At 38.0% G+C, this 27,513-nt stretch overlaps 1 protein-coding gene across 2 annotated transcripts in view; it reads right to left on the bottom strand.

Annotated features, from left to right (window-relative positions):
• Positions 1 to 2,459: 2,459 nt before the first annotated feature.
• The window catches only part of pdlim2 (PDZ and LIM domain 2 (mystique)), a 57,983-nt gene continuing 32,929 nt past the window's right edge, over positions 2,460 to 27,513 (bottom strand). For both annotated transcript variants that reach the window (XM_079383543.1, XM_079383544.1), the window contains exons 7-10: positions 8,383 to 8,501; positions 5,118 to 5,257; positions 4,757 to 4,868; positions 2,460 to 3,656 (exon numbers count right to left, since the gene is read on the bottom strand). In XM_079383543.1, the coding sequence (XP_079239669.1) occupies positions 3,464 to 3,656; positions 4,757 to 4,868; positions 5,118 to 5,257; positions 8,383 to 8,501 (564 nt within the window). In that variant the 3' untranslated portion in view covers positions 2,460 to 3,463. The remainder of the gene's footprint in view (positions 3,657 to 4,756; positions 4,869 to 5,117; positions 5,258 to 8,382; positions 8,502 to 27,513) is intronic.

The raw sequence follows: 27,513 nt of genomic DNA, 5'->3' as shown, positions 1-27,513 counted from the left end.
TTGTTGATATCAAGAATTAACATTGTTACTAGTGGAAATACAATTGCTGAGATCAAGAATTAACATTTTAACTAGTAAAAATTGAATGGTTCATATCAAGAATTCATATCCTGAGAATGAATAAAAGTCAAAACGGCTTGCCATAGCTGCAAATCATCCTATAAAATAAAATATTTACAAATTTAAAATGGTTCCTACAATATCGTAACATAAATGAATAAATAAAAAGCTGTTTTCCAGGTGGAATATTAAATGAACAAAAAAAAAAAAAAAGTTAAAAAAAAAAAAAAGTTTTCAACAATTTTTCAAAAACAATTGGTTTGTTTAGGCAGAACAGCGAAGGCCATACAAGAAGAGAGCTATGTATATATATATATATATATATATATATTAATGATATCATCGGTTCTGACTTGAATGTGAAAGTGAGAATCACAGGCAAAGGTGGTTAAGAACTTTCGCCAGATTTAGCCACCGCGGTATACGTGCTATCCGTTTAACCTTACCCATCAAGTAAAGCGAGCTCGGCATCTGTTTCCTAGCGCGGAAAAACAAAACAACAACAACAAAAAACTTTTGTCTGCTAAAGTGTTACCGATTCTAGTTTTGAATTAATTTCTTCGCAAAATGATTCACATTTTCGAAGCCCCCGAAACGCCACACGCTGGTCAGTACGGTGTAAATACAACGAAAACGTAGCCCAAACATTCATAAAAAACACCTTTTACAAACCAATTGGAATTTTTTTTTCTTTTTTTTTGAGAGTGTAATCTATTAAAAGCAATTAACAACATATCATCTAATAACATTAAATATGAAATGTCTGTAGGCCGATTATGTTACTTTATTAATTTGTATGGATTGTTTTGTTTGTTCTATGTTTTAGGTCAATCAGGCCAACTACAACTTTTACAATTTGATCTGAGATCAGGTAAAAAAAAAAACAATAAACATATGGGTCATGGGACATATAGACCTAGTTGTGTTCAAATAAATAGCAGTGTGTTAATGTGTATAAAGTGCTAATTTTTTTAAAGCTTTTATTTCCATATTTTAAATGTAATGGAAACATAACACTTGCCATTTCAAATGAAAGCATTATCAAGTCTGCATTAATCTTTGACAGGAAGCAAAGAAAATGTATTAATATGGTCAAAAAAACATATTTAGTAATGTTTAGTTGCATAGCCATTTTTTATAACTGTTGTGCATCTACATTGCATTGTGTCAGACAACTTCTGGCACCTAATTACATCCTACAGTTCCAGTGAATTTTGGGGTTTTGCTTAAGAAACTGCATTTTTAAGGCCAGGGGATTGAGCTGGCCACTCCATTACTGCAATCCTTTTTGTCTGAAACCAAGATGTTGCTTGCTTACTCATGAATTTGGGGTCATTGTCTTGTTGAAACACCCATTTCAGAGGCATTTCCTCTTCAGCACAGGGCAACATAGTATATTCAAGTATTTGGATTCAAACAGATCCATAACCCATGATCCTTGGTACATGATAAAAATGCCCAACACCATAGGATGAAAAACATCCCCATACCATGATTTTTGCACCAGCATGCTATGAATGAATTCTCTAATTAAACTCCACACTGCTGTTATTTCGAAAACAACCTTTTCAATGAATGAGTCAGTTACTCAGAACAAACAGACCGTGTGCATTTGATGACAATTGGGTCTGTTGCTTTTCTATTACTCTACCACAAAGAAATTATTTGCATTGCAGAAATTTCACTATACTATTAAGAGTGGATCACTAGGTTACTGATGTTGAACTGCTTTAACACAACTGTAGATCATCATCTAGTGTCAACCACTGAAATTCCAAAACAGTTATGGTGAAACTAAGCTTTGATGTAGGCAGTTTGATACTGTATGTACGCTGTATGCACTGGATGGATGCAAATAATTTGCATGGTTTTGAAGCTTCATGAATTAGTGTTTTCAAAGCGCCCATCACTACAAGCAATTTACTCCATATTCTCATTTCTTTTAGGTCATTTGGCTATGTATATGGTTGTTGACAAACGAGAAATTGTTTTTAACATGTACCTTCCAAAAGTTCATCTATTGCACTTTGAGCTTCCAGTTAGCCATATATGAAATGGACTGCACTTAAAAGGGGTAGTTCACCCAGAAATGACATTTCTGTCATTTACATACATATATACACACACATATACATATATATATATATATATATATATATACACACACACACACACACACACACACATATATATACACATACTGTGGAAGTCTCAACTGTTTGGTTACCCAGCTTCTTCTGGGTTTAACAGAAGAAAAAGCTTCATGGTGAGTAATATCAAGCACCTTAACTATAAAAATGCTTTGGTAAGAATCAAACAAAGTGGGCAAATAATATAGGACTTAACCAAAATACCGTAATACAGCAAAACAGACAAAAACAATTCATCCAGCTATCCACTGATATTCAGAAAGTTGATTTATTTGAAACGGAAAAGGTAAAGAGAGGCAACCCTACAAACACAATGTGAGGATTCACGATTCATTTGACGTATTTGATCCACAAATGTTTCAAATCACTCGGTCTGATATTCCTTTCTTTTGCATTCAAAGCAAACAACAGTGTATGTGAGCGTGATCAAACATCTCTCACCCAAAAATACACAATACAGTCAAAATGAAACATGAAACCCTGAACACGAACAAGTGCGTGCAAAACCCTCCGCTCAGTCTACATACAGTTTAAGGTGAAAAATAAACATATTTACACACAAATATCATAATTTCTTAGATATCCCTTATTTAATACAAAGCATATAGCAAATAAACTATGCAGAGGTCTAAATGCATGCTTCTGTGTGGATGGAGGACTTGTGGATAATTTATTTTTATGAAGGGAGAAATATACATCAAACTAAGAATCACTTCCAAGTAATCATTAAACCCTTCATTAACAAATGCAAACTGAAATCGAGGAATCTGTCTGCAGCTATTTACACACAAATACACTTAGGAAACCAGTTGCTGATGATGCCCACTTGATGCATCTCACCATTCGAATCTAGGTATGGGAAAGATCAATAAGTTTCAGCCAAAAAAAAAAAAACTATTTAAGATAAACCCAAGTTATTTGTCTATTGAAAAACAAGCAGTTTTCAAAGCATAATACAACATGTGGAACTGGCAGGCAAATGTAGAAATTCAACTGTATAGAAATAGCACACTCTAACAGAGACGCCCCCTTCCAAATCCATTAGATCAACGTGTATAGTCTCTATTCAAGGGGTGTATAATAACTGGAGAAGAGTCCCAGCGCCGGGTCCCAAAGCTTCAAGTGACATTACAAACACTCTATTTGGCTCCCATTGGACAACGTAGCAATGACATCAGCATCTTCTCCTCTCTCTGCTTGCAGCCAATCAAAGGAGTTGGAGGTGGCGTCAGGAGGGCGGCTGATCGGGCGTCTCAGTGGTTTGGGGACACGACGTAACGATAGTTACTGCCAGGACCCTGGTATCTTTCTCTGGCGTGTTTCTCACAGAACATTTCGTCCTCCACCCAGAAGTGGCCACGCATCTTTAGGTTGAGCCCGCATTCTGTACAGGTGTAGCACTCTGGGTGACGGAAGCAATCATCTGTGATCCTCACGGCCTGAGTGCTGGAAGAGGAAGGAGAAATAGAACTGTTAATGTCCGTGCCGTCCATTGCCATTGTGCAAAGAGAGCCCCGTTTATAATCACTAAAAAGCTGTCACTCATCTTAGTTCATCGCAATCTCACAAAGTTACATTATAATCAGCGAAGTGCACAATGACTCTCTTATTTACATCACGTCTACACTGTTATAATGAGATGAACACAACACCTAAACAAAAACTCTGGCGATCTGAGCAGTGAGTGGCTTCTAATTTACATGCCTCTGATTGGCTACACTGCTCAACGCTGCAAAAACACGTTGAAATAGAAACCGATCTTCAGAGTGCAAAGCATAACGCACTGGATATTTTGACAAATCTGCAATGAAATGCCATTATTACAGCTTTAACTGAGGATGCTATAGATCTAACAACATAGTTGTTCTTAAGCACAAAAACAGAGCACACTAATTTTAGGTACAATAGTATTTTTTTTTTTACATTGGCTTGTCCATTCCTTCCTCCACCCCCCACCGAGGTCATCATAACATATTCTATGCTAAATTAGTATCTAAATCTATGAAATAGCTTTGTGCAGTGACAAACTAATCATACATCTCTTTTAGTTGAGTTTCCCTGTCTAATTCTGTTCAATCTGTCAAACAACTTCACAAGGTGCAGTTTGGGATACTAGTACAGCAAATTAGATAGTGGTCAAAAGGTGGTAACTTTTGGAATAGTGTTCTGGATGGGAATGCATCTAAGGTGCCTTAAAATGCTATCTAGGTAGGCAGTAACAGCTGGTTTGGAGAAGGATTTGTCAAAACAGACACACCCTTAAGTGTTTATCTCACCTAATGAAGGCGTTGATGTGTAATACTCACAGGGTAATATTATACAAATGAATACCCACTGAGATGATTTCATCTCAATAGTACTCAATCATCAACTTAAATAAATGCGAAGAGATGATGAGATGACTCTTCCCCTAAAGGCTAAACATCACACAACACTTTCATCAAGTTACCGGCTCATTGACCTCATATGCAATCCCAGCATGCCTGTGCAGAGGACATACAGTGGAGTGTGTGCAGAGACTGAGGGATTCTGGCGTTTTATCTTACACAATACTGGTGCCGCATTTTTCACAGGTGTGATATTTCTGCACGCCAGAAACAGAGGACGTGGGCTTGGAGGGGCTTGGAGACAATTTGCTTGGAAACCGGATGGCGGCCTCTGTGAAAAAGAAACCACATACCAAAAAATAAAACATTCAGCGCCTGGAGCAACATCTTTTGCTTCCACCCTCACCGTCTGTCCATAGCCCACCTTCACCTTTAGCAGTTTCTCATGTATGTTTAATGTTCTTTAAGACTCTAGTATGTGCTTAATATTTTAGCACAGTCTCCTCCCCTCTGACAACCGAAAGTGGACCAGATTTTCCCCGCTGTCTGAAAAACCTTGTTGTGAGACATGAGGCCTCACCTTTCTCATCAGCCTCCAGCACCTCCTGCAGCATCTTGAAGGTGTTGGACTGGCGAGGAGCCGCACGGGATTCTTTGTTCTCCTGAATCATCTTGTACACCTCTGAGTCTCTGTCAAACTTCTGCATGGCAAAATCCGAACTGAAAAAGAGGGAAAGAGTTCATTCCATTTGACACCACCTGAAAAACCAGCACTCGTGGAACAAAACACAATTAAAAAATGATGAAGGGCCTCAGTTAATCCATCTCTGGATTATGTTAAACATATATACCCACACTACTGTAATATTATAGTGGGATCAGTCCTGGTTTTACAGCACAAAAAGAGATATGATTACAGATGCCTTTAAGGCGAAAGTAAAATATACTTTGTGAAATTAGATGTTTGAATAGCCTTATGCTCTCATGGCAACTTATGTCATTATGGATAATGTCTGCTATGCTATTTTGAGTATATAGAGGTATTTTACACTATGGAAAAACATTAAAAATAGCTTTAGACTAAGCCTTTCTACATTACTAGATACTCAAGTTCTCTGTACTAACCTAAAATGCGGATTTGGGTCATCCCTGCCTGGTAAATCTCAAAAACTTGATATTTCCATTATATTGAATATTACTATTTTCCATTTTTTCTCTCCATTGTTCTTCACTCGCTCCTGTGGTTAGCCCTACTGTGAACACAACAATTAGCAGATTGTATTTGTATGGGAACGGAAAGATTGAAGAGAGCGGGGCTTTGAGAGACTGTGTTTTATAATGGCCAGGTTAATGAGCACAGTTACAGTAGCCGTCCAACATTTAACAGCTGCATTTTTATGCACCGTCACAAACACAGAGCTTTCTCACACACAAGCATCCTATTACTGCTTTACACCTATTGGGCCATTGCCATACAGCCTGGAGGAAAAAACACAGGCATATGAGAGTAATTAACATTTTAACCACACACATACACTACTGTTCAAATGTTTTGTTTTTGTTTTTTTACACATTAATACAATACATTTGATGTTTAATTTTTTTTTCCATTTCAAATAAATACTATTCTTTTAAACTCACTTGATTTGTTCAAGTGGTATGATTCTTAATATGAGTGATGCCTTGTTCAAAACCTGCTCTTAGAATTTTTACTAAACAGAAAGACTCTTACTGCACATCAGTGGACGTTTAACAGAAATTATCCACATTAGATTTCACTGCATGATATATTAAATGTAGATCAGGGTGAGGTGAAGCTTTTTCTTTTTGATGGAGCACACTTGTTCAGAACTGACAAACCAACCAACCAAAAATTATTTTTTTCCTAAAGAAAGGCGTCAGGTATGTCACTCTGGACCCAGTTTAACTTCTGGTCATGAGGAACATATTACCAGATCCTTTCTGGGGCAGTGGCCTTGTGATAGTTTGCTTCTGCGGTTTGTTGTCAAAACACAAGCTATCAGGATTTTTGCTGTGTACAAAGGCCACGACATGCGCAGAGAAATGATTAACCAACAGCCAAAACTATCAAACAGAACCCTCGACCTGACCTGCAGCATAAAACAGAGGTGGAAAGTGACAGTCAATCAGAGATTCACTTTCTGACTGAGTTTCTGGGTGTGGTTGTCACCAGAAACCCACATGACAGCAAGCATGTCATAGCTGACATAACATGAGTGTGTGCAGGAAAAAAGTAACTCGTCCGAGACAAAAAAAAAAGAAAAGTAAGAAGCATTTGGAATAGCCATTACTGAAAAAAAGCATTTAAAGCCACTATAAATCTACAAATAAATGGTATGTTCACTATCTGCACAAAGACTGTTCAGTGACACATGCTTCAAATTGAAACCAGACAGCGAGTTTGAGTTTCCCCTCGAAACTCTCCCAGCACCTCTCAGTTCCCCCCACAGGGCTGTCGCATCAATTCATGGGACCCAGAACAACATTTTTATGGGTGCACCACCTCCACCGAAACCAAAGGGTAGGATATATAATGGGGAGCATAGTGGGCCCCTTGTCAAAGGAGCCGGTTATCCCCTCCTGCTGCAGCGGAGATGCATGTTTTTCCTTCCGAATACTATAAATGTGCCATTTATTGAGGTGAAGTCAATATAAATTTTTGAAACATGCATAGAAATAACTTTCCATCCATCTTCAACCCCCCCTCCCCCCTCATAGCTTAACTATGATTACAATCTTGCTAAACAGGCTTCAGATGGAGCCGTGAAAACAGTAGACACAGCATCATTGCATTACAGCACAGCGAACAGAGCGCAGCGCTCACATTACTTCATTTCTTCTCCCCTCACAAACTAGCCTGTCATTGCTTTGTAAGTTCAAGGAAGATGCCTGAAAAGTTTGGACTTACCACAAAAGCAAGCAAAGACAAATTCCTATCCAACTAGTTCAACTCTTGTTGGAACAACAACAGAGCCAACAACAGTGACAACTGCACACACCTCTCTGTCGAGTCTTGACGAGACATAAGAAAGTTGAGCGTTTCAGTCTGAAAGGTGTGAGTTCAGACTGAGTCGTATTGGTTGACAGTAGAAAAGGGGTGTGGCTACACATTTTTGACATTTTCTTATTGGTTGAGCAAGAAGGAGGTGGGGTCATTGGTGTGCAGAAGAGGGAGAAGGATGCAGAAATTAGGAGCAGACATGATAATCCTTTTCTAGAAATCAAGACGAGGAGAGGAGAGGAGAGGAGAGGAGAGGAGAGGAGAGGAGAGGAGAGGAGAGGAGAGGAGAGGAGAGGAGAGGAGAGGAGAGGAGAGATACATTTTTGGGCCACCAGCCATGTTATGACATCTGACATAAAGAGCCAAAAAAAAAAAAAAAACTTGTCTGAGAACTGTTCAAAGAACAGAATCTAAATGACACCACATTAAAGAATCTCACAGCTGTACAGAAATATTCATGTTAAAATCTATGAGCGGAAGCAAACAACAACAAAAAACTGTAGGGCAGCTCATTTAAATGCATTGATTTAGTATTTTTATTTATAATTAATATATATATATATATATATATTTATATTTATTTATTTCTATATAAATTAAATAATTTTAAAAAATGCAATAACCCAAGCAATTAATCATGTCACCAGACTTAACTTGCTTATGTCTGTCTGTTTTTTTAGAGCCCCTTATGTAATATCTGTTCAATTATTTACTCGTCTGTAACATAACAAAATCAAATGTCTAATAAATGTAAATTATTTCCATTTTGGAACTTTTCTTAAATACCGAATGTAATTTTCTTACATGAGACATAAATATGTACCTGCGTCGAGGGGAAATGGGCACCTCTCGTTCGATGGGGCTGTGTGGAGAGTATCGTCCAGGTGGAGTTGGAGTCCGACTGGACACGGAGTTACTGCGGAAATCCATGGAAAAGATCTCCTATTGAACACACAAAGCACAGCACATCAGCTTCAGTGTGACAGGGTTTATACAGCTAACACTGCAGACTGCATTATTCTAAGTATGTGTGTGTGTGTGCTCAGCAGATGTCTGAAAAATCCCAGGATCTTCCCACTGTCTTATACCCCACGCTGAGGCACCTGCAGTTGCTTAGAGATGTTTGGGGTTGAGCAACCTTGTGTCGTGTTTGTGTGTGAGCAAAGTCCAAAGGCCAGAAATACTGCCACCCTTGGATTTTTTTAAATAATGAAAAAACTAAACAAAAACAGATATTACCAAGATATTTGGAGTGCAATGTGTAACCAGCATCAGAAAGTGGATTTCATCAAGAGTAGAACATTCAGCAGGACAAATGATCTTTAAAAAACAGGAGTGGTTGAAAATAAAATGCTAGACTGTTTTTAAGTGGCCAGCAATCAGTCCAGATCTATATTCCATTGGAAATCAATGCAGAATATTCCAGCTCATACCAGAACAGAGTGACAGTTTGAACATCAGGAAAGCAATTTCAAGTTGTGATGAAACAGAAGCATGACAGAACTTTTCTTCAGTATTGTGACGTACATCCAAGAGAACACTTTGACACTTTTCATTCCTGTTCTGTACACCATTATATTTAAATGATTTGTTGGGGACCAAAATGCATGTTTATAGCATTTGTAATATTTGTAAATGCAACTTAACTGTTTTTTCCCTTTACTATGTCACACAGGGTACAAATAAATACAATGGTCAAAAAGAAAAGAAATGCATTCAGATCTGAGAGAGACAGACTTTGTACAGACAAATTCCCCTGGGTTCCCTCATGTAACATGATTTGATATACTTTTAAATGACTTCCAAAAATAAAAAACGTGGACAAAGACAGGGAGACAAAGACAACAGGGAGGAGAAAGCGATTGTCAGATACTTAGACTATGAGACACACTCCCAACACCTCATGGCTTTCCTCATACATCAGGACAAAACTAGATGAAAAACCGACTCCTAATTCTGACTAAAGCTGGAAGTATGCAGATCTGTCATCATCTCAGCTGCTCTGAGTGTCCAGATTATCTTTGACTGATCCTAGCAGGATTCTTGGCCACAGAGACCCCGAATACAATCAATTTCACATTCATTCTACATTTACATGAGGAGCAGCTGTGCGGAGAGTGTTTCGTGCCGGTCTTGCGAGTTCCTGATGGCCGTGCATATCTGCTGGAGCTGCTGGGAAAGAGATGAGAGTGATGGAGAAGGCATGCTAACAGATGTTTGACCCTAATGTTGATTAATGTTGTCCTGGGCAGCTCTTCTGACACCAGCTGAACTAAATAGAGAAGTCTGTTCCCAGGCCAGCTCCAAATGACAACTTCCACCTGGGGCTTTTTGGCTCCAATCAATCAAATTTCACAAAAGTGCAGCCAAGAGCATTTCCGCCCACTTGAAGCAATTATCAGCTGCAGTGATGATCAGTTTCTTAGCTGGAAAAAAATTGGCGGTAAACACTTGAGCAAACTCAACTGGGAATGTTACAAATTCACATTCAAAAGTTCCCTAAACACATTTAGCACTTATTATGAATAGGGAGAAGTGGGGTAAGCTGTGACACTTTCTGTCAGCTCTTGCCAAGTCACGGAGAATGTTATATTTTAAGTAAAAATTAACAAATAGAGCGATAGAAAAAAAAAAATCAATGTATTGACTTTTTTGCAGCACATTATTTACATTTCCATATGCAGCCAGAAAGAGAGCATTATATTTTAGTATGGCGAAAACTTGTTATAAAATATTTTGTAATTAACATTGTTTATAATGAATGCCACTATAATGTATGCTTTATACTTTTCATTTTTGTTCTGTATACACTAAAAAATGCTGGTTTTTTTTGTTTTGTTTTTAACCCAAATGCTGGGTTCAGCTTGTTGGGTCATTTTATTGGGTTATATTTACCCAGGTGCTGGGTCATTTTAACGCTGGGTTATTTTTTTCTACCTAACTGCTGTAAATTATATTTTACGCAACATAAGGATGAGATTCATCTGCGTCAGCGGCGGTCGTCGTTTCACGCTGGAAACGCCTTTACCTTGCATAACATCAATGGATTTTGTATGTGTAACTTGATGTTAAAATATGTTCTTGAATCTCAGTACTGTTTGTTTTTGGGCAGGTTTTGGAGTCATTCATACCATCTCTCAGCTACAAGTGAAACGCGAACAGCAGCCCTTCACCGGGTCAGATTTCAGCGACACACCGGCAAAAGAATTAGCACTATTTTGATAAAAAGCGATTAAAATGCTACTTATAAATGCACCTTTATTTCTAAAATGCTTGTTAAACAAGTTTAAATGTAATATTGTAAACTAATGCTGTATTCACCCAAATAAATTCAGTTTGTCTTGTATTTTGTCAATGGGTGTTCTTGCTTAATAATAAATGTTCATCTTTTGATTATTGCTGTTGCCTCTAGTAATTCTGTGTGAGATTTTTTTTTCTTTTACCCAGACAGCAACATAGTTTTGGCACAGATCCGGCCCACATCTGGCCTGTGTGAAATCCATGCGGGCCAGATGTGGGCCGATATCTGGGCCAACACTGCTTGCTGTCTGGGTAATTTCCAGCCCATTTTAAGCCAGCAATATAATAATTTTTAAACAATAGATTACTTAAATTAAACAACCCAGCATGATGGGTAAAAACGTTTAACCCAACCAACTGGGTCAAAATAACCCAGCATGTGTTCTGTCCAATATTTACCCAGCGCTGGGCTGCCAAATAACCCAAGTAGGGTTAACCCACCTTTTATTTTTTTTTATTTTTTTTTAGTGTGTACCATTAAATTTAAATGACTTGTTGTGAAGTGAGGGGAAAAACATGTTTATAGCATTTGTGATGATTGTAAATGCAACAACTATTTTTTCCCCTCTCTCAACTATACAATTTTGACCTGATATGACTTAATTGTACTATAAACTTCATTAAAAATGACTGCACAAAATAAAAGAAACTAGACATTTCTAATGTTGTTTAGATTGCGTCTTTAAAGGCGTGTTAAATGTCGTGCAGTGATTTTTAGCAAAGAGGAGGAGAAAAAGGAGACAAGGAGAGGTGTATGTTAAGAATCCGGCCACTAGAGGGAGTCATACACATACAAGTAAAGATCAGTCTTATGAAGGAGAACACAATGCTGACATCCTTTAATGTTTCCTAAAGCATTGTTATGATTTTTAACGCACTCATTGCTCTCAACTTTGTTCTGAGGCAAAATATGGATCAGTTTATTTGGATAACTTGCAAGAAGGAAAGTGCAAATGTTCCCTTAATCCAAACAAAAGTTTCCTGTAGTCTAAACTTGTGCTGGATGGCAGTGATGGCATCCAGGCTTTCAAAAGAACTTCATGGAAGTTCATCAGCCCTATCTGTTTGTTTCTTCCTTGTTACATAATTTTAAATCCATCATCTGTGATTAGTTAGCAATCAGGTTAACCATATTCAATTGATCAAATCTACCCTAACTCAAAGGCATCTACTTGAAATCACGCATATCAATGTTGCCATTTCTTAACCTAAACTGACAAGCCTGGCATTCAGAAAGGGAGTTTCCCCTCACACACACCCAGGCACAAATCTCTGGCCATGGACAGTGCCAAGGGCTTCTCCATCACAAACCGGCACAGGCCAAGGGTAAACTAGTCCAGTGTGTTGATGTAGGACTGCTACGAGGAAATATGGACAAACGATTTAAAACTCAAGTTAAAAAAAGAAGTGGTGCTCAGATTCCCATGGCAAAACATACCACCATGATGCTGGAGGGGTTGCCAGGGTGTTGCTATGTCAAGCAGTTATGAATGGGTTTGTAGCATGTTGCCACAACAAATGTAGAAGGTTTTTAAACTTCATAGGCCATTCAGATGCCTAGATCTGGCTCTTCAGTGTACACTGTGTTTCTCCCCATTTTTGGCATCAGCCAAATGATAAATTTAGGTTTAACTGGTTTAAAAAAAAAAAAAAAACAACAACAACAGCACTTGTTGCACTCCAAGTAACACAAAAATCCCTCAAACGAGACAAAGCAAAGATTCAGGTGATGAATGTAAAATAAATTTAACAAATTCTGAAAAAATGGAACTGTAAAAGGTATTAAAACAGCACAATTTCATTTTATACAAACACTTAATCTTAAATAAAACAACCCTTCATGAATACACCATGATTTTATATAAACAAATGAACAGTCTAATCTGTCCCACAACAATTTCATAATGAACTGAAACTATTTTTACACTTCTCACAATAACAAAAGATCTCCAATATTGTGTTTCGCATAAATGCTTTGGCAAAGCATCTGTGAGTCAAATTAAAATTTTAAATCCAAAGTTCTGTCATGAAACTCTAGACAGCGCAGGTTCCAACTAAATCTGATATCATGACATCATCACATGGTGCAGCTGATTGATGTTTTTAACTTTAAAACGTATAAATTTTTCAAAAATCCTGTAGCAAACACTGGGGAGGAGCAATCAACCTTTGGTTTGGATCAAGTGTGAAAGCACCCTAAAACAGTGAACCTCAAATATATTGCAAAATGTTTACAAAAACAGTCCGTAGGGAATGCAGTCAAAATCCAGTGATGGGACACTTCATACATGCCCGCCATAACTGATTGATGGAGGAAAGCTGAAAAAACTTGGATCTGGTGAAGAGAGGAAGAATTTTCCAAGCCTTAGGTAGATGTAGATGACAAGATTACTCCCCAAACGCAGTGTTAGACACAAATGAGCTGCTCAGGGCCTGCAGCACTAACTCACTGAGCTGGCAAAACTTCAAGTCGCAGTACCCATCAACAGCACGCAGTTAAGATCTAGACAAGCTCTCCAGGAATGCTGTCGAACCCAAACAAGAGCAAAATGGGAGAAACAGTCTCAGACATGGGGGCTAAAGGAAGAGAAGGTAAACTTCTGCCATTCCATTAATTGACTTGAAATCGACCTTGTCTGTCCGGTGACCAGTGAAACGCAGTGTAAATCCAAACAGGTCGATCGCTTTTGTGCTTGACCATTTATAGTGTTGGTGAAGTGTTGTTTTACTGGGGAAGGGGTGCATTCCCTTCTTGCCCTGTGTGTGAGAGGATGTAAGCTGTGTTTGTGTTGGACTGAGCTTATGAGAAGGAAAGGAAAGGAAGTCGAAGTGCAATCACAGGCTTTTCCTCAAAGCCCAAACACACATACTCAAGTCTTTCCTCTGGCTGGCACAAGTAACTGCAGCTGATTAGCTTTCATCTGTACCGTAATCAAGACCTCTAAACATCCTCGGGACAGCACTGCGCATACACAAACATTCACACGCACCAGACTATCTACAAGACCATGCACGGCACTTTAGATTTAAAAGTGGTGAATGCACAGATTGGCTGCTTATGATCACTCAAAATGGTGATGCTTAGCTCAAGAATATTTATAAGGTCATGCACAAATAATTTTACAAATCAGAACTTTAAAAAAAATAATGTAGTCAATAATGGGACCCTATAAACCTTAGGGCGGTTTTTTTTTTTACTGAGGTGAAGAACATGTCAATTTGCTTAATTTTACATTTTTGTCTAATACCATGTTACCACAGTAACCAGTGTCTTAAATGTAACATAACTAAAAATAAATGTGTTAACTACGATGTTTTGATGAAAACTATGATTACCGTACCAATTTTTTAATGTTAAAGAACATGTAGGCCTCAAGGTGACTAAGATATCATGTCTCTTCCGATAAAATAGTTTTTGAGCAAAAGATTGCACTTGCCGCAGAGTTTGTCCTTTTTTAAAAATGGGTTTCAATTAGTCCTGCTACCATCATGGGAGTGCATGGGAATGTAAAAATATAAAACTTTTTATTTTTCTGATAGTGTAACATTTGGAACATGCATTTACATTTGATAAAATAATAATAATAAACGGTGAGGACTTTGCCTCCTCATTTCAGAAAACCACTGATTTACATTACATTTTCATACCGAATTCAATATATATTTTTTTATTTCTATTTTTTCCTTCCTTTTGTCTATTTATTTTATAAAACATTTCAGACTGGTCCAGCTAATGTGCCTAAGAATTGTAGGGGACAAAAGGAAAGACCTTGTCGCCATGAAAAAGATGTTTGGCTCTTTTTTTAACTGAAAGGTGGGACTTACTTGCATACAGGTGCTATATTGAGTTTTACAAGTTCTCTTATTTTTCTGTGAGTGGTCCATCTCCTCCTCCTTATACAGTCTCTGCTTTTTCCATTCAAAAATATGCACACAATTGCCTGTGATGGTTTCATTAAACAAGCTACTCACTGTATGAGTTTTTTTTTATAGTGACGTGCCACGGGTTTGTTTAGGATAATAATGTAAAAACTGCACTCATGGTGCCAAGGATTTTGATTTAGCACACTCGCGGCACACACGTGTGCAGGATGACTCCCTCCCACACGCAAGCCATAACAATTCAGTTTGGGGTTTCCTGTCGCATGATTCATTTTGGTGTGGTGCATATGGCATGAATATGTATCAGAGGACGCAGTGCAGCACATGCAGGGGGAAAAATAAACACTGAGCACTTTGAGTTTGGGCACTAGGGTCCAATGCGCTCGCTGCAGCCAAACCTTCAGCAGAGCTTTGTGGAGATGTAGAGAGTTCGGTCTAAGAAGTGAAGATCTCTTGCTGTGATCATGATTGTTAGATGTAGTCAGCATTTTTCATTTTGAAATATTGAATGGTTTGGTTGAAGCTATGCCTGGTGGGTGTTTCATAAAAGCTCTTAGGTAGGATCCTACAGACTTTGGTTCACCCGCCCAGATATTTAAACCTAAGCTGCATCACACTGATCTGAAAAAACATGAAAATGAGTAAAACAAGGTCTTTGAGAGCATGACATCACCACCGGCTGCAAGTTTACCTCAGAGAAAGATCATCACAAGATGAATGGAGAAACGGATCCTGATATAAAGAGGATTTCAGCGTTTATTAATCAGTGCTCGCTGTGGGAACAGGAATATCCTCTACTGACAATGATTAGCAGGGAAAAAAAAAATATTCATAAATCACTGGTCAAAACAGATGGGAAAATGGAGCTATGAGATTTCCTGGTTATTTCATTGATCAACTTCTTCTGGAAATGTATTATATTTGCTTGTGTCCTCAAATCATCCTGATGTAACTGTTTCATTAAGCTTGTAAAATGTTTTTAGAAAAAAATACATCTAGTAAAAAAATAGATAAAGTCTCTAGATCAGTGGTTCAACCACTTTTCAAAATGCACACCTTTGTACCCAAGGGGGGGGGGGGGGGGGGGGGGGGGGGGGGTAGAAACTATTTTTAAGCAAAAACATTTTAAAATCAAGAATGACTAGAAAATTCATGTAATTATTTTGGTAATAAAAAAAAAAGTGTAAAAGTTAAGTTCTTGAATTATGAAATTTTATAATTGGCAATCGTTTCATTTAATTAAAATTTTGGGTCTCCTGGTTTCTGTAAAAAAAGAAGAAGAAGAAAAAAAAAACTCATTTTCAAAAAGTTGAAAATAAACAGCTTTGTCATTAAAGCAGAAGTATATTTTTGAAGGCATTTGAATATAGTCTTGGACTAAGGGCCCTTGGAGTCAAAAAGGTTGAGGAGTTTTGGTACAAGCAAAGTGAGCCTGTGCAGACCTGGACCAATTTTAACCAGAGTTAAATGTGACTGATACGATGTTCAACATTAGGTGCTGAATTAAGCGCAGGGTTCAAAACGCTCAAAACATAGACCGCTCTATAAGCTAAGTTTTTCCCTAATGTGAAGCTGGTTTTACGGTCTACACATTCAGAAATAAATACCGCCAGCAGACTAAAGCGCTATGCTGTAAACGAGGTGAACCGGGACGTTTGCGTTTGTGTGGCCAGAAACTGTGTTACACGGAAAATCGTCAAGAGAACAATGCCAAGGGCATATTTTCGACTCCTCTGAGAACGCCACAAGGAATTCAGGTTGTTCTTGTGCACGGTGGTCGTAACCACCGCTACCTAATAAATTAGCATCAGAGTGCTTAGCATGCTGGACAATACGAGCACACACTTCTGTTCTAATGAAGAGTGTGAAAGAGGTCCAACTGTAGCCGAGAATCAAACTCATTAGGCATCTGGTATTCATTAAGACCTTGTTAAAGCTGTGAACCTCATCGTGAAGATTATTACAGCCCAAAACCCCCGTCTCCATTTGAATCTAACCCAGAAAGCGGTAAACTGAGTGACAAAAACAGTCGCCGTTACTTACCATGTTTGACTGTCCTCTCAAATGGGGAGTTAATCTTTTTTCCAGCCATTTTTCTTGTTTTAAGGACTCTTTCATGTATGAAATGCTTCACATGCAAGTCATAGAAGCTTGAAGCATGTTAAATGTCAGTTCAGTGTCGTGACATGTACATTAAAGCGTGTAGATTCAGAACAGAGGGACCTGAAATGGTCCTGAAGGTTAAAATAATGCACATTTTGAACAATATAAATGGTAATTCACCATTATCCCAGTGAAAAGAGGGCATGTGTCCAAACAGATGCAAGATCTGATGTGTGGTCTACTACAGCATGAAGAATGAAGAGGAAAGAAACGACTGAAGAAAAACATCAAGTCATTGAATTAAAGCTGAAACTCTGGCCCGGTGGCTGAGAGAGGCTCTGTATCACTTATGCTAAGAGAGATAATGATCTCCATCTAAACCTTTGTTAGCCCTGCTGCCTGACAGAGAAGATGGAGTTTATGGAGTAATCAGTGAGTTTTATAAACCACTGCTTGATAGGAGCCACCTGGATGAACCGTGTCTCCTGTTCTCTGCTTCGGGTCTCGGTATCACTTTCTGGTTCTTCGTGTTACTGTTTGTGTCTCTTTACCTCTTCTTTCCTTCAGAATACTGTCACAAATACTTATTTTTCCAAGCACTGAACCTTTTTCCTTGTTTTTTTCCCATTCTGATTAAGGTGTTACTGATCTTTTTTGTCATTATAATCTATTTATTGCCATTTTGACTGAAGATGGCTTGTTCTTGTTGGTCACTCCCTGAGACAACTGCTTGTGCTTGACCGAATGAACTTATGACTTTTTTTTTCTCTGGTTAAATTTGTGTGGACATCCCATCCTCTCAAGTGGAATAAATGCAGTTTATACCGTGGTGGAAAGGACATTTGAAACATTTTTGGATTAAAATGATAAGAATCCAATGTTTTCTCAAACATGTTGCATAATTAGAGAAAATTATAGCTTCATTAAGGGATACATACTTTATTTTCCGTTTTAGGGGTTCCCACAGTAAAAAAGGCATAAAATGTTCTCAAATAATCTGTTTTATTTACAAGAAAATGCCATTTCTTTATGATTATTTACCATATTTACCAAAGTGCAAACTTTCAAAGCCAGTTTTTTTCTAATGTTCAATAGTTCAGTGCTCTCTATTGACCATGAGTGTAGATGGATGTGCACACTACCTAGTGGACCAAGTGTTGTCTGCGTGTACATGGACGTGTGCGGCGACATTTTAGACCGTTCTTATGCCAAAAATTACGTAACACAGACTGTCTGTAAGCAATCATATACTTTTGGCTTTATAAATGACACAATTAAAGTGCCTTAAATTGAGGCCTGACGTTTTCCCAGAAAAATAAGAAAGAGGTTTGAAACAACCCAAGTGAATGTCAGTGATTTTAATTACATTTTTTTGGTGATGTGCCTCTTTAAAATTTCATTTTGGTTGAATAATATTTGGAGTCTGATGTGAGCAAGAACAAGATTCTTTGTTACCTTGACACCTTGTGAAATGTTTCCACTCTATTCAGGTCTATTCAGTAAAACTGCAATAAAAATCAACAGGCCCCATTTCTGTACAGGCAAAAGCTGCTCCATAGACCCTGGCAGGTTTGGGTCTTTTAAGATCAGTTGCCATGGGAAGGTACAGTGACTCTGATATGGTGATAAACCTCTATAATTATCAATAGCAACTAACGAAGTGTCTAACACACTTGCCAAGTTAAACACAGAGCCCCCATGTTTTTAAGTTCAACCTGAAAGAGCACTTTGTCCCTCTGGAGCATTTGAGGAAGTGAGTAAAAAGGAAGAGAGGTGGGAGGGGAAGACAAACCAAGCCAAAAATGATTTTAGTCTTTGCTCTGGAAGAGCAAATCTTAAATTCTTAAATCTTCCCCGAGGATCAGTCTAAGAAAGAGAGGAAGCTGACGGGAAAGAGACTTGTTTTGAGGCTGGAACAGCAACTGATTTGCCGTCCGCTGCGGGCCAAGCCTTTATTTGTGTTCTGAGGCAGAGACCGCAAGCGAGCGCTCCAGTGAGCCACACCCCCGAGAGAGTGAACTCCAGCATGCACAAACACATATGCACACGCAAACACAGTGGATGGTCTGCCATCACCAAACACTAAATAGAGGAGAGCACACATTTATAAGAGCAGGGCCGCTCCACCCAGATCAATTTATTGAGAGAGGGGGGAAGAAAAGAGAGATAAAAGAAAATGAGCATGCCAGCATTCTGCCACTGAACCGAACTGAGTGAAAATAAATGAGAGACGAGGTTTTAAGAGGAAATGAGTGTGATATGAATATAAACATCACATTTCCATAATATTCCTCTGATATTCTTATACTTTCATTCTCATATTGTTTTATAAAATAAGTCACATCTGATTTTAAGTTGCTCCTCATCAAAACTGCATTGTCAATGGGAAAAAATACACATAAGTGACAATGTAGAAGGGACATTTTATTTAGAAATAAGGGAAAATTCTAAGTAAAAAAGCATTTACAAACATTAAAAGACTTTAAACGTGGACTTTAGTTCCCTTCACTCCACAACAAGCATGCAATATGGCAGATTAAGTCCTGCTTCTAAATAAGAGGCAATTACCACTTGGAAAGTTTTTAAAGCTATTTGGGCATAAGAAAATTGCTTTCGGTTTTTGAGCAATTTATTGATATTAAATATTAGTTAAACAATGAAAATGTTGTTTATCACTACTTTTAACTTATTTATTGATGTGTGTTTTCAAGTTTCATCAGTTGTATTTAGTATAAAGTAAGGTTCTTGGCATATGGTCCCATGAAAAACCTTCAACATCCATGGAAGACTAAAGGTTCTTTACAGTGAAACAAGTTTCTTAAGATTATTAAAATGTTCTTTACACTAAAGGCGGTCACACACCAGATGTATTGAGTTTAGTTTAAGACAGCAGTCAAAAATAGTTAATCACCAAACATGCAAAAGTTCACTTCAAGAATGAACAAAGTTGCATTGTCGAGTTTAAAGCATGGTGTTTGACAAAATGGAGAAAATGGAAAGAGAAACCATGATCTATATTATTATAGCTCTCTATATAAAGCATTCAAACTTTATTAAGGGCCATAGAAACATGCTGAAAGATACACAACACACAATCTTCCATCCTAGAATGAAGTCATTGTCCATTAACAAAAATGTAAGACAAATATAATGTGATTATTAAATTTTTATTTAATGCAAATGGCACAGCATGATTTTGAAAAGGCATTCTGTGTCGCCACAGACAGTCGAATTACATGCTGCCACGTGAAAAAAAAATTCATGGAAAACAACCTGCTCGAATTTTGAAGATGTGGCGCAGTGCGGTGCTTCTTATCTGGTGTGCAACCCCCTTATAAAAATAAAGTTTTTTATTTTAGGTTCATTGAAAGGTTCACTGGGGAGCCAAAAATGGTGCTTCCATGGCATCGCTGTGAAAACTCCCCTTTGGAAGCTTTATTTTTAAGAGTGTATAGGACCTAATGATTCCATGGATGTTAAAGGAGCTTTGACTTTACGGAACAATGCCAGTAAAGAAACTATTTTTAAGAGTGTAAGTACTGGCTCTGATCTTAAGAATATCACTGATGCATATATTTAAAAGGATACTAAGATTAGACAGCTTCAGTGAAGTTAGTTAAATGCTTTTCTTTATACAGTAGTTTATATTGCTGCTAATTCTGAACATAATTATATAAATTTTTAACCACATTAAATTAGCTTGCAGCTTGGTAAGCAGTTTGAGAGCATCTTCCTAGACCCGATTCATGCACAGGTACCAGCTTGCTGCATTGCTTATTTATATCTGAACCCTTAAGCCCTTTCACAGGATGAGGCCTGCCACTATGGCAACCCTCAGCAACCACAAAACGGTCGTCACTGGCAACTCAGCTGGGCGATTGGGCACTAATAGCAATGGTGGAGGGAGTGATCCGTTGCCAAAGCCACTCTTAGGTTTGGCTGCACATCCCTCTCCCAAGAGCGGCACGATCACCATGAGCATATCCTAATGGACTGAACACGCTTCTCTCCTCCCACTGTTCTCCTCAAAGTGTGTGTGTGCAGTAAACATGAATATTCCCAAATGAGAGCTCTTGAGGAAGATGAGGAAAAGTGTTTGCCTGAGGAGAGATGGTAGAAAGTACTTGACATACCAGCCAACAATTTACTGATTGTATGATTTATATTTTATGGAAAAATGTGGACCAAACAACAACTAGTTACTAGATTTGCAAGGTTCATGCCACTTCCTCTATTCTATACCAGAAAGTAAACTTGATATGCTTAAGTACAACTGCATGCTCTGCTTGTTCTCAAAGTTACTGTATGATTTCAGGTTAACCCCAAAATGTAAGGGGACAACAGAAAAAAATAAGCCTTTTCACCATTTACAAAACAACAGCAGCCTTGATGTGAGCTTCCACATTAGGTATGTTAGCATGCACTAATTGTCATCAATCAGAATGAATCTAATCCAATTTCAGAGTCTAAAAGTAGTTTACAGAGTACATGAACTCTAAACTTTTAATTAGGGCTGTCATGATTCCTTGATTCAATTAGAGTACTCAATTAAAAAAAAAAAAAATCCTCGACTGCATTTTGCCTGTGTCAAGTAACCAACAAAATGTACGAGAATCCATGAAATGCATTATTAGACCATTTTTTAAGGATTTATGACATATTAAATCAATTTAAATCATCATAAAGCATATTTCTACTGTGAATTCACAAATGCTACGATTCAGTTAAATAAACATGCAATGCAGATATAATATATGCACTTTAAATTATTCACGTGTGTAGGTTACGCACGTGCATCTTAAAGCGGCTCTGTTCACAGTAAATGCTGCTCCACATGAAGTATTATTTACATGTGTGTAGCGTCACAAACTCCATCTCTGCATATTGTTGTGAGTTTGGATTTATTATAACATTCATCTGGGAATGTAACATGCGCCAATTATGCAAACACAGGAAAATACATGTATATCTTTTCAATATGCTAACTGTTCATCGTGATTTCATAATGAGTTTAAACCCCCACTCTGAGATTACATGTTTTGATTTCCACATATTCAAGAAATTACAGTGGCTGTCACATTCTGTCAAAGAAATTTCCAAATAGTAAAGATTTAGTGCACATTTGAATTAAATGTTTAGTCAATATTAAACAAGGATTTGATTTTAAAACAATCGTTGGTGCCATCTATAGGCATTCATTATAATCCATAAATGTACATTAGCTCTATAATGCATTGACATACAATTTACATACATTATACAATATAATTATCCAATTACTCGATTAATCTTCAGAAAAATCGATCGATTACTCTATTGCCAAAATAATCGTTAGTCACAGTCCTATTTTCAATCCAATTCACATATTTGCATGTATTACATGCATTTAAAAATAAATGTGTCATCACAGGAGCTACCATGTGTATAATAATTGTTTTTACCTTGGCGACCTAAAAAGAAAGGTGGCATGTGACAAAAGTGCTTTTGTAGCAAATTTTCAGTCTCCTCGACTGACCAGTTTGTAAGATGTAAATTAACCACACACATTAAAACATAAAAATACATTTAAATCTACATGATTTACAGATTTACTGAATAGAAACAGCTGTTTGTGTGACTGTCACTTGCATCAAACTCGACAGACTTTTTAAAACAATATGTACTTTACATGCATTTTAAGCTTATTTTGAAAATGATTAAGTTAGAGTATTTTCAACATTCAGTCCAAAACTCAGACCTACACTACAGTTACAGAGCGCTGCTCTGCTCATGTGGGCAGTGTGAACACTGTAACCTGGCAATACAGATGCCAAAATAAATACACAAAATGGGCCTAAGAGTGCTGCAGCTATTATGTTCAAGCTCCTGGAAAACATTTTTCAGCTAGCACAGGAAGTGGATTCAAATGCACTTTTGTGCAGTCTTCCAACAGAAAAAGTGAACAGACTTCCTCCATCCTTACAACCCTTCTTCTGTGTGTCTCACTCATGTCACTTTCTCATCGTTCATCACCCTCTCACAGAATGATGGAGAAGGAGAAGAGGGAAAGAGAGGAAAAGAGGGAGAAGAGGAGACTGGTACAATGGCCGTCTCTGTGCCTGTATGGCTGCCAGGATGCGAGGAGGGAGGAGTGGAGGGTCTAACTAAACCGAGCAGTTTGGAAAGGCAAAAGAGAGAGAGTGAAAATCAGAGACAGGGGGCGGGATGAATAAGCCCCCCTCAGCCCATCTCCACCAGGCTCAGCCACACAAGAACAGGCCTGTGCCTCAGAAGGGCGAGAAAACAAACACCACACACCTCGAATGCTCTGCATCAGAGCCCTTATTGTACACGCCACTTTTCCCAGGATACCCTACACCCCCTGAAGCAGGACTAATGGATATTCCTGCTATCTTTTCCTCTCTTAGCTCATTCTCTGGAGACTATACCGCTACCTGAATCACACTTTACAAAGATCACAGAGGACCATTAGAGGAAAAAGACCCCCTGCGCCAGGCACAACGGGTGTATAGATGTGTGCATACATGAGTATGAATGTGACAGACAGTGTTGTGGAGCAACTAACTAAAAGCAGAGACTCTACCAACCTAAGTTTCTCAGTAGTGTGACAGTAGCTCAGCTGTTTAAAGTAAACTCAAGTGAATTCAGGCATCACAAAAACATAAATGCACAATATGATAATAGATATTCATTGAGATTTGCTAAATTTTATAATGTAACAGTGTTTATATGAGTGTTTCTTTTTTTAAAAATAACTTAAGGCCATATACATTTAAAAAATAACTGGAAAAAAAATATTCAATATTAGCTGATGCAGAGAAATTAATCTCTAATGTCCCCTTTTTACAGGCTGTGATGTGGCATTTTTTTAAACATATAAACATTTTTAACACCATACTTTTTTTCTTACCTAGGCATTAAAATGATAAATCTCTGAGCAACATAATCAATCTCTTGATAATTTTTCTTCATTTGTAAAGTCATAGAAAGGTTTCCTTGGATTTTCTGTCATTTGCTATTGAAGGTATATGGGAAAGTTAAGTTATATTTGTTGAAGTTTCTGTTCACAGTGATAGAAGTGTACACAACTATGACGACTTTGGCTTCTTAGAACACTGAAAATGTGAAAAGGGTCAATATTGGTTGATAAGTTAAATGGCATGATATATTATGTATCCATAAACCTAAGGATTTCAATTCCTTAATGGTTCAGTAACCATTCTTTTAGAACTGTCAGAAATTTGTATTAGTGGCTACATAAATTAAATCCAAAAAGTCTCTAATTGTATACTAAAAACACATTATTTTTAGTAATTACTGAGAAAACTTGTAGGTTGTTACATTGCCAATTAAAACCAGTGCAAGATAAACTGTCAGAATTTTAGCATGATGGTCCATCCACTTTTGGAGAAAACTTTGAAAATTAAAAACTTTAAAGTGACTGGATCAAACTAAAGTACCAGTTTTTTTTTTGGGAAACATTACTTTTAAGTTTTGAAATACATCTGCATATTTAAATACATACAGTATCTCACAGAAGTTAGTACACCCCTCACATTTTTGTAAACATTTTATTATATCTTTTCATGTGACAACACTGAAGAAATGACACTTGCATAAGTGTAAATTTGCTGTCCCCTCAAAATAACTCAACACACAGCCATTAATGTCTAAACCCCTGGCCACAAAAGTGAGTACACCCCTAGGTGAAAATGTCCAAATTGGGCCCAATTAGACTCGTTAGTTTTACAAGGTCTCAGGTGTGAATGGGGAGCAGATGTGTTAAATTTGGTGTCATCCCTCCCACTCTCTCATACTGGTCACTGGAAGTTCAACATGGCACCTCATGGCAAAGAAATATCTGAGGATCTGAAAAAAAGAATTGTTGCGCAACATAAAGATGGCGTAGGCTATAAGAAGATTGCCGAGACCCTGAAACTGAGCTGCAGCACGGTGGCCAAGACATACTGAAGCAGAGACTGGGCCGCACGGCAGTATTCCAACATGATAACGACCCCAAACACACCTCCAAGACGACCACTGCCTTGCTAAAGAAGCTGAGGGTAAAGGTGATGGACTGGCCAAGCATGTCTCCGGACCTAAACCCTATTGAGCATCTGTGGGGCATCTTCAAACGGAAGGTGGAGGAGTGCAAGATCTCTAACAGCCACCAGCTCCGTGAGGTCGTCATGGAGGAGTGGAAGAGGATTCCAGTGGCAACCTGTGAAGCTCTGGTGAACTCCATGCCCAAGAGGGTTAAGGCAGTGCTGGAAAATAATGGTGGCCACACAAAATATTGACACTTTGGGCCCAATTTGTACATTTTCACTTAGGGGTGTACTCACTTTTGTGGCCAGCAGTTTAGACATTAATGGCTGTGTGTTGAGTTATTTTGAGGGGACAGCAAATTTACACTGTTATACAAGCTGTACACTCACTATTTTACATTGTAGCAAAGTGTCATTTCTTCAGTGTTGTCAAATGAAAAGATGTAATAAAATATTTACAAAAATGTGAGGGGTGTATTCACTTCTTTGAGATACTGTATTTAAATACTTTTTTTTTTAAGTCAACTAGTCTTTGGTTACAAATTTTAACTTTCATAGAAAGGTACTGTAGCAGGACTGTAGAATTTAGCTTGTAGCTTGTCAGGCTATGGTTTCAAAGTGGCAGGCACAGTGGTTTACGTCCATACAAACAACACCTGATGAGTTCTAGGAACATAATTTGTAAGTACAGAGAAAGAAAACTCATTTTTGAGAGCACACTGTGCTTTCCATTAATCTCTATAGCTAAACAACACAAAAAGGAGCGATCATGCCACACAATTCCAAAATAACGTGTGGAAGCTGTCAGAAAGGGCACCACACATACACACGCACATCCTTAAGACGACATCGTGCCAAGACACTGTTAAGTGCTGGAGACGACTAAGAGTAAAAGAATGCAAGCGTTCCCTGCAGAAGAAGAGCGGAAGGAGCAGGACTGAAGGGATTCCAGTTTGAGGATGAAAAACGAGGAGAGAGCTTGAACGGATCTTAAGATTCCAGCAGAAAATGTGAGGGAAAGATCCTAACCCTCTCTGGCACCAAAGTGCCTTCTGGGATCTAAAAAAATACCACAATTATGCCAGAGTCCCCCATAACAGACGAACATAAAAGACGAGGCCACTGACAGTAAAGAGCAAGCCGACTGTTTGTGTATGTTTGTGTGTCCAGTGTTTCTGACCACAGACGTGGCAGCAAATCAACCCTACTGCTACACCTCATTGGCTGCTTACTTGTTCCTGCCTTTCAGCATAATTTAATCCAGAACGTTCCCTTATATATCTAATCCATTGTTTGGCATGGCTAACTTCAGCCTTTCATCCCTGCACTAAAACCGTACGCTGTAGGGAAACAATCTAAAAAACAGATGCTGCTGAACCCCGTAGAATACATGTTAGTAGAGAGAGACTGAGAAAAATAAAGAATGAGAAAAAATGTTTTGATTGTGCAGAAAGAGATTGAGAACAGAAGGTGACGACCCTAATTTGGACTGGATTGGTGTAGACGGTAAATTAACAGGGTTAACTGGGTGGTTGCCTCAGATTTATTGGGAGGCCCAAAGCTGAATGTCTGCGGGTCAAAATAATGGCTGAGATGTTTCATACTTTAAAAGTGGCATGCAAGTAGGGTGTCTTGAACATGATTGCTATGGCTCCGTCTACACCACACTCTCCTTGTATGCACATGTACACTGGTGGGATGTCTGCGAGAGAATGTATGATTAGGGCTGTACAATAGGGCCAACAAAAATCATGTTGTAATTATTTTGTCATATAATGTGGTCTGAACTACATCCCATATTCTTGAAAAAAATTGTACAAAAATACAAAAATCACACTGAAAAAAAAAGCACAAACTACAAACTAAAAAGGAATGACTTTTGTTTCCAAATTAATGTTTTGCCCACACTGCCATTAACGTGTTTAATTAAAAAACGCAATGCAACACGACAAGAAAAAACAAAAACAAGCCCCAAAAACGCAAGACAAAAAAAAACCATCACAAGACAAAAAAATTTACTCACCCTCAAGTAGTTCCAAACCTGTATGAATGTCTTTGTTCTGCCGAGCACGAAGGAAGATATTTTGAAGAAAGTTTGTAACCAGGCTGTTTTGGGGCACCGTTGACTTCCATAGTAGGAAAATAAAATACAATTAAGTCAATGGTGCCCCACAATTGCCCTGTTTCCCACATTCTTCAGAATATCTTCCTTTGTGTTCAGCAGAACAAAGACATTCATACAGGTTTGGAACTACTCGAGGGTGAGTAAATGACAGAATTTTTGGGTGAACTATCCCTTTAACAACTACCTTAACTACTATAAGCAGCAAATTATGTTTATTGAGGTAATAGTTAATGATTTGTTAATTGCGAGCATTTGACCTTAAAATAAATTGTGAAACCAGAAAAGCAAATCCGCACACTGAACATTCTAAAACACAAGTATCTGCTGAATGTCCTTCTAATATCTGACAGCGACTAGCGTCCAGATGAAAACTCACATTGATTAGATGTCTTGGAAGCATCCATGCTATCAGGGCTATAAAAGTCCAAAGGAGATAATCTTCCCTTCTGAACTGCATGAGGACAAGTAAATTACAGAATTATCATTTTTGGATGCA

This window comes from Barbus barbus (assembly GCF_936440315.1).
Source record: "Barbus barbus genome assembly, chromosome: 28".
In the NCBI taxonomy this organism is placed as follows: Eukaryota; Metazoa; Chordata; class Actinopteri; order Cypriniformes; family Cyprinidae; genus Barbus; species Barbus barbus.
This window is presented reverse-complemented; position numbering and strand designations above follow the sequence as displayed.